The 8,034-nt window shown below is 31.7% G+C and overlaps 2 protein-coding genes across 2 annotated transcripts; both read right to left on the reverse strand.

Moving 5' to 3' along the window:
* Positions 1-279: 279 nt before the first annotated feature.
* LOC115980853 (TMV resistance protein N-like) lies at positions 280-4,571 on the reverse strand. The gene is made up of 3 exons (XM_031103063.1): positions 4,555-4,571; positions 733-1,852; positions 280-546 (listed from the first exon to the last, which is right to left on the reverse strand). Exons 1-3 carry the CDS (start codon positions 4,569-4,571, stop codon positions 280-282), a joined length of 1,404 nt encoding a protein of 467 aa, XP_030958923.1.
* Positions 4,572-4,986: 415 nt separating this feature from the next.
* LOC115979242 (TMV resistance protein N-like) lies at positions 4,987-5,764 on the reverse strand. The gene has a single exon (XM_031101224.1). It carries the CDS (start codon positions 5,573-5,575, stop codon positions 5,057-5,059), a length of 519 nt encoding a protein of 172 aa, XP_030957084.1. The 5' UTR covers positions 5,576-5,764; the 3' UTR covers positions 4,987-5,056.
* Positions 5,765-8,034: the final 2,270 nt, after the last annotated feature.

Genomic DNA, 8,034 nt, shown 5'->3' on the forward strand with positions numbered 1-8,034 from the left:
TGTAACATTCATAGCACTATTCTTTTTTAAAATTTAAAAAAAAAAATTCAATAGATAGTTCATTGATTTATTATCTATCAATTCATTATGATTATGTGTACATTTTTTTATTATTTGTGCACAATTTATTTTATTTATTGAAAAAATGTAAAGAAATATTATTTAATGTAGTAATAGACATTTGGTTCGGTTTTAGCAACAACAAAAAATTGTGACTTAACTTGTTTTCTAGGAGCATTCATTAACAAAATCCTAATAAGAATTTATAAACTCTAATGATCATACCTCGAAATGCTCATCCAATTCAATATGACTCCATGGCATGTTGAGTTCAACAAGGTTTCTAGGTTCAAAGGTGGATGGCAAGGAAGATAAAGGAAATTTATTCCAATCAAGTAATCTTAACCCATTAGGAAGAAATTCCAGGTCTTCACAAATTACATTATGAACTTCCAAGTATTTTAGATTCTTCATCTTTTCAAGATTCAACCGCATGTTTTTTGGTTCAGGCAAATGCACCGTTATGCCTCGAATTTCATTTGACCCCTAATTGAACAAAACTTTAAGTAAATCACATTATACAAGATAATTCACCAAAAATATAATAGATTGTTGAACTTGAAACAAAAGCCACACTCATAAGCTTATATTTTCATAAAAATTAAAGGAAAAAAAAGAAGACTAAATCCACTTGTGAAAAAATAGGAAAAGGTAAATCAAAAAAATTTATACCGTATTTTCAATTACTACTTCACAAGCATCCTCATAACACAATATCCTGCTACGTTTCTTGACCCCTTGTGGTGATTCTTCTCGAACAATTTCCCAACCCATTTGTTGAATCAAGTCATGCATCGATAGTTTGTCATCTTTAGTAACAGTTATGAGACACTTCTCAATTAGTCTTTTAATATCATAATCTGGTTTATAGAAATTGATGCTGCTTAGTATATCTACAACATGATTCTTGTGGAATCCTTTAAGGAAACATGCAATATCAAGAAAAATATCCCGTTGAGTTTGGTCCAATCCATCATAGCTTATTTTGAGTATTTCTTGAATAGCTCCCTCAGGAATTATTTTATATTTGTCTAATGCACTTTTCCATTCATGTTTAGTTCTTTTATACAAATTTGCACCAATTATTTTTAGAGCTAAAGGAAGGCCTTTGGCATAATGTATAAATTGGTCAACAAGTTCAAAATATTCTTCCTTGGCATTATTTCTTCCAAAGGCATGTTTAACAAAAAGCTCACGAGCTTCATGTTCATTTAGTTCCTCAACCTTGTAGTATGTTACATGCCAATCATTTGGAAGAGTATCTAGCAAGCGTCTATCTCTTGTTGTTATAACAATTCTACTTCCAGAAGCAAACCAATCATAATTTTCAAGCAATTTATCTATTTCATCCAATTTTTCCACATCATCAAGAACTACAAGAATCTTCTTACGGTGAAGCCTTTTGATTCTCACATTGATTCCTCTAGATATACTCCCCACCTTCAAATTTCTATTCCCTGAGATTTCATAACAAAGTTTCTCTTGTAGTTGGAGTATGCCATCATTTGTCTTTGACCGTTCTCTAACATTCTCTAGAAAGGTGCTTCCATCAAAATTATAATGAATTGTGTTGAAAATAGCTTTTGCAATTGTTGTCTTACCCACTCCAGGAAGGCCATAGATCCCTACGATGCAACAACTATTTGAATGAATATCTAAACACCGATTTATGACATCCTTTAAACGATTATCTATCCCAACTGGATATTTTGCAACAAATAATTTCGCGCAACTTAATTTAGCACTTGAGATCACTTTATAAATTTCTTGGATAAATTCAAATTGAGCACAGCTGCCAAGAAAATAGCATTAAAAATATGTATTAGATTAGAAAAATAAATTATTAAGAAGATCACTTCAAAAACATCTTGGATATATTCAAGATGTTATGTTTTTTCTATATAATTGAAATATTATATACTCTGTAATAGAAGCTAGGCCTTACAAGTTGTGATAAATCCATGTGACGACACTCTTTTTGCAGCAAGTGTGAAGTGACTACGCATAAATAAAAAATAAATTTGCAGAATAACTTTTGGGACAATTTTAAGAAGTTTTAATTAGAAGCATAAATTTTTTAAATTGTTTCAGTATACACCCATAGCAAATTTATTAAGACATCCAGTACAATATATAAAATTTATTAAATTATAAAATAATCAACCATCTAATTATTATCACCAAAATATTTGCAATAATTTTAATTTTGTATAACTACTGTCGAAATCAAATCAAATCATATTAGGTCTCATATACAATTCAATACAATATTAAAAGTTAGGTCCTACAACTAGTGGTTGTGTCAAGTTGTTATCTTCTCTTTGTGACAAGGGGCTAAAATTCTTATGAATTATTAAGATAGTTTACTTTAAATTATACTCCATTATCAAAATATCAAGTGACTTATTAATTATTAGGATAGTTTATTTTTAAGTAAAACTATATTACCCATGTTTTAAGAAATTTTAAATTATGTATCTACTAGAATTCTATTACCAAAAGTTTTAGGTAATTAAAAATAAATTTAATATTAATTATATTGATTATACATCATAATTTTATTTAATATAGTAAAACTTACGCATTACACACCATAATTTCGTTAAGTGGCTCAATGTTGATGTCATTCTTACAAGTCCTAAAATAAAATGTGTCTTTGACATGTGGTTCGTTAATTATTAACCTAGTTAGTTTACTTTAGGTGCAACTCTATTAAAAATTCAAACGGCTCCTAATTATTACCGTAGTTTCAGTGAGATTAATAAATATTTTCTTTTATTTATATAAAAGTTTTAAATATACTATTAGTACTTTATAATTATATATTATTTCTTTTTAAAAAAACATACATTATAATAATCATCATATTTTATCTAAGCTAAAATCTATTGGCAATGATTCAATTTTTTTTTTTTTTAAAAATACTACCCAACGAAATTTTACTACTAAGAGTGTCTAGAATTTTAAGAGAAAATTCATTATGTATTTTATATTAATTAATGACTCACTAATTATTACAATAGTTTCAATGATATTAATAATTTTTTTTTTACATACAATTTTTAAATATACTATTAGTACTTTATAATAAAAATAGCACCACACACTATGTAGTTGCACCAAGTGGATGCCTTCTTTTTTTTTTTTTCTTTTTTTTTTTCTTTTTTTTTTCATTTTTCCCTTTATTTCATTTGGCTCACTTGAAGTACATTATAATTCTATATTATTTATTTTAAAAAAATACATTATAATAATTACCATTGTTTCTCTAAGCTAAAATCTATTGGCAATATTGTTTCAAAAAAAAATTAAAAAGGACAACCCAATAAAATTTTACTACTAAGAGTTTCTAGAATTTTAAGAGAAAATTCAATATGTATTTTATATTAATTTAATAACATACCATTATCTCAAAAAAATAAATAAATAAAAAGAACTGACCATAAAATTTTGTTCTAATAATAAAATTTGAGTCGTACACGTTGTTTTTTAATATGTTGCTTAAAGCATCAGCATTAGATATTCTAAAAAAAATTTAATTTTCACACCTCAAAAGTTACTTGATCTATTTTAAGACACCACTTTAAAATATCTCATACATTAGATCTCTTATTTTAACACAACACCCAATAAAATATGTTAAAAAATTCCATATCTTTTATTAAAAACAAAAAACAAAAACACCCCCAAGCAGCATTGCCGAATCCACCCACCCACCGTCGACCCATCCATCAAAACCCATAGGCTAACCCACCCACCCACCATTGAATCTACCCATTTGAACTCATCCACAGCCTAACCGCTAACCCACCCACCACCAATCCATCAGCCATCACCATATGAACCTACACATCACCATTTGAACCCACCTACTGCCGAATCCACCGATCAAATCACAGCAACGAAAAAAAAAATCCATTGCAAGTGGGAGATTGGCAGCGTTGTGAGGCTGATCATGAGAGGAAGAGAGGAGAAGCATCAAGAGTGAGAGAAGAAAAGAGGAGATGTTGAGAGAGAATGAGAGAGGAAGAGATCTTTTTTTGAGAAGAAGAGAGGAAGAAATTTGAGTGATAAGAGAAGAGAGAAAAGGAAATTAAAAAAACAATAAAAATTTTACAATTCTTATCCATACACTTCCAAATCTCATTTTGAGATTGTATTATTCATCCATGCCAAATATTTTGGCATATAGACCATCTCATGTGAGATTTTTTTGTATACCAAATGTCAAATATTTGACATTTAACACATCTGATACTAGTGCAGTAAAAGTTGTATAACATAATTTTACCCACGGCGACTCGCTATGAATTCATTAAAATTGTTAACCTAGATTTTTCAAAGAACAACTCTATTTCAAAATATTATAAAATTAAAATACTATTGTGATTAAAACTCCATTATAAAAAATTTCAAGAAATTTAAGAGTAGAATTTACTTTAAATAATTTTATAATTTATGATAATTATTGGTTTTATAAAAATTTGGTCTTACCTGTGTACATTCGCCATTTAACTTAAATGAAGTTTATTTTTCTTTTATGTTATTATCTATTTTATTATTCAATTTTAATAATATTATCAAAATATTTTATTTAACTTATATATGATTCTTGATCAAATCGTTCATGCCACATGCACACAATATTATAGTTGTCACATGTCAATCGACGCAAAAAACATGAAATTCACAGATTTGAGGAAACAAGTTATCAGAATCCCACTTTTGACGCTTTGACAAATTTCGGAAAACTTTCTAAACAATTTGGTAAGAATCTTCATCATATATTCTTTTGCTTCTGTCGTTGATCTTTGTAGCTTAACTAGCTTAGTGGTAGAATGTAATAAAAATAGAATTCTTTCATAATTTGGTCCCAAGAAAAAGACATCAATGAACAATTAGAGATAACTGTTTTTTTCTTTTTTGGATGAGAATTAGAGATAACTGTTAATGCTATAATATAGTGATGATAACAAATAATTAAAAATCATAAAAGTCAAAGAGTAGTCAAGAAAAATACATACTCATCCTTGAAGGGCAAACCCGATAAACTACCGGCCTCACTTAAAGCTGCCCTCCATCTTTGCACCTTTTCCATATTATTCTTGAATTTTTCTTCATGCATCACTAAAGCTTCTCTATACTTTCCTTTTTGATTACGTACTTCTGAAGGATCTACCATATAAAAAACCGGAAGTACCATTTGACCATTTTTCTTACACTCAAGAATCTTGACAAGTTCATTCAAGCACCAAGTGGAAGATGCATAATTTTCAGAGAATATAATTATCGAAATCCTTGAACATTCAATGGCTTCAAGAAGCTTGGCAGAAATTTCTTCTCCCCTCGGCAAGTCATCATCTATGAAAGTGTTGATACCCATCATATTCAAAAATCCATTCAAATTACTAGTGAAATTCATGCGTGTATCTTCACCTCTGAAACTCAAAAACACATCATAGCTGCATCGGTTGTTGAAAGATGAGGCTCCTATGTTGGTCATGAAAGCCGTCATAATTTGGGTATATAGATGGTAGAGTAGATCTGAAAGGAAGAGGGGTAATCAATTAGATTAGACAAAGAACAAAGGCAAATGAATGAGAAATTGTACTGGAATTGGATTTTTGAAATTGATTTGAGGGAGAATGGGAATGGTAAGAGAGACAAGGAAATGAACGATTATAATTTATTAGTGAGGCCAAGATCTGATAGAGACCAACCGGTCAGTTCTGAAAGTACTTTTTAAAGCGTGTGAAAGTAGGAACAATTTATTTATGGAGTTTAGCTGATACATTCTGACTCATTTTCAACGTTTGAACTTCGTAGATTGGACCCTGAAGGAAATTACGAGGAAATTGTCTGCTTTACCTAGATCTAGATGACTTGCAACTTTTTGGGCTTTAAAATTCCACTTAGAAGAGGAATTTTGGACTTTAAAATCGAGAACTGACTGGACCTTACTTGGCAATAAAAATACCAGCTTTTTCCACCTTTCCACCATCTGCCGCTGCCGCCGTAATAAAATCTGGTGTCTAAGGGATTCAGTGGGCAATTGGACTTACAACCCCATTGAGATCAAATCTACGATCCTCACCCACTTTACCACCCTCTACACTTAGAAAGCTTTATATACTCCCATCTTTATCCCCAACCCGTGAAACCTTCACCCTATCACCTCTCACCTCTCACATCCTAGATTCAATCTCGGGAGACGTCATCGATGGTGAAGTCAAAGACGCCTTGTTCTTGTTCAAGCCCACCAAAGTGCCAGGCCCCAATGGTTTTAACCCGATTTTCTTCCAAAGGCATTAGGACATTGTGGGGCCCTCCTTCATCAACTGCATCAAAGAGGTTTTTATAACAAGAAAAATTCCCGAGGATTAGAACTTAACCCTTATCTACCTCGTGCCTAAAGTCGACAAACCAGAAACTGTCCATCAATTCCGACTGATCAGCCTTTGTAACACTCTTTACAAAACTGTCACAAAAATCCTCATTCAAAGGTTAAAGCCTCAACTTGATGACCTCATCCACCCCCTGCAAGCGAGCTTCGTCCTCGATAGGAAAGCGAGCGACAATATAATCCTCGCTCAGGAAGTCATTCATTCCATGGCAACCTCCAAGAGTATAAAAGGTCTCATGGCTATCAAAATTGATCTGGAAAAGGCTTCTGATAGAATGGATTGGGGTTCACTGAGCACATGCTCTACTTCTACAATTCCCCCCAGATAGACTTGATAATGGCCTGTATCACCACCAGTGGCGGAGCCAGGAATTTAGGTCAGGAGGGGCAAAATTAAAAGACAAGATTGAAAGTAAAAAATTAATCTAAAAAAATTAATCAATATTAATAACAAAATAAATGAACTACTATATGATAATGTAATTGTCATACAGAATCTAACATAAAATGTAAATTTTAATTTATTTTTTACACCTAGCTTATTTTACTCAATCGCCTTCGACGATTTTTCATATTTTGAAACCGCTACATGATTTCTTCACACTTAATAGTCTTGAATATATCTTTCTCAATATATGTGACTAAATAATCATTCATTCAGTGATCTCCTATTCAATTGTGTAATAGATTTTTAATTATGTTCATTGCCGAAAAAGCGCTTTCAACAATAGCTATTGTAACTAGTAAGATCATTGTCAAAGTCACTCATGGATATGAAACATCTTTTTTTTTTTTTAATCACTACCAAGTGAGACCCATGGTTTTATATTATAGTTGTATGTTTTTTTTTTTTTTTTTTTTTTTTTTATCAAGCTACTATCTAGTGTGTTCAGACTCCTATCCTATTCAATGTTGAGATTTTTTTTTTTAACTATTACTAAGTGGGACCCATTGATTATATATTAGAATTGTAGTAGGAGGAGAAGTCTCCTGAAAAGGTACGGTGAATTGGTCTTTTGTGTCAAGGGGGGGCAAATAAGGCATTTTAGGTCCTTATAATATTATTAGTAAAAAAAATTCAAAGTTCAGAGGGGGCACATGCCCCCCCTTCCCTCCGCCCCTGATCACCACCTCAAACCTCTGGGTTTTGGTGAACGGTGAGAGACTTCATCCCTTCCCCCCTTCAAGAGGAATAAGGTAGGGAGACCCGCTTTTACTGTACACCTTCATTCTCTGCATGGAGTACCTGGCACACCTTATCCAACAAGAGGTTGACCTCAAGAATTGGGTTGGGATAAAAACTTCGAGAGGTGGCCCAACTTTCACGCACCTTTTCTTCACCTAAGACCTCATCCTTTTTGCCAAAGCAAGCAAAAAAAAAAAAATAACTGTAGCACCATAAAAACCATCCTCAACCTTCTACTCCCTTTCCGACCAAAAAATAAACTTCTCAAAGTCTAAGATATATTTCTCTCCGCACACCATTGCCAAATATTATAAATGCCGTGGAGAAAGAGTTGAACATTAATTCTTGCAATGACTTCGGAAAATACCTGGGCGTCCCGATTCTC

The sequence above is a fragment of the Quercus lobata genome, chromosome 3 (assembly GCF_001633185.2).
Source record: "Quercus lobata isolate SW786 chromosome 3, ValleyOak3.0 Primary Assembly, whole genome shotgun sequence".
Lineage (NCBI taxonomy): Eukaryota > Viridiplantae > Streptophyta > Magnoliopsida > Fagales > Fagaceae > Quercus > Quercus lobata.

Coding starts and splice junctions, on each gene's coding strand:
- LOC115980853 (XM_031103063.1), bottom strand. Junction 547..732: donor AAGTAGTAATTGAAAATACG/GTATAAATTTTT, acceptor TTGTTCAATTAG/GGGTCAAATGAAATTCGAGG.
- LOC115979242 (XM_031101224.1), bottom strand. CDS start 5,575: ATGACGGCTTTCATGACCAACATAGGAGCCTCATCTTTCAACAACCGA.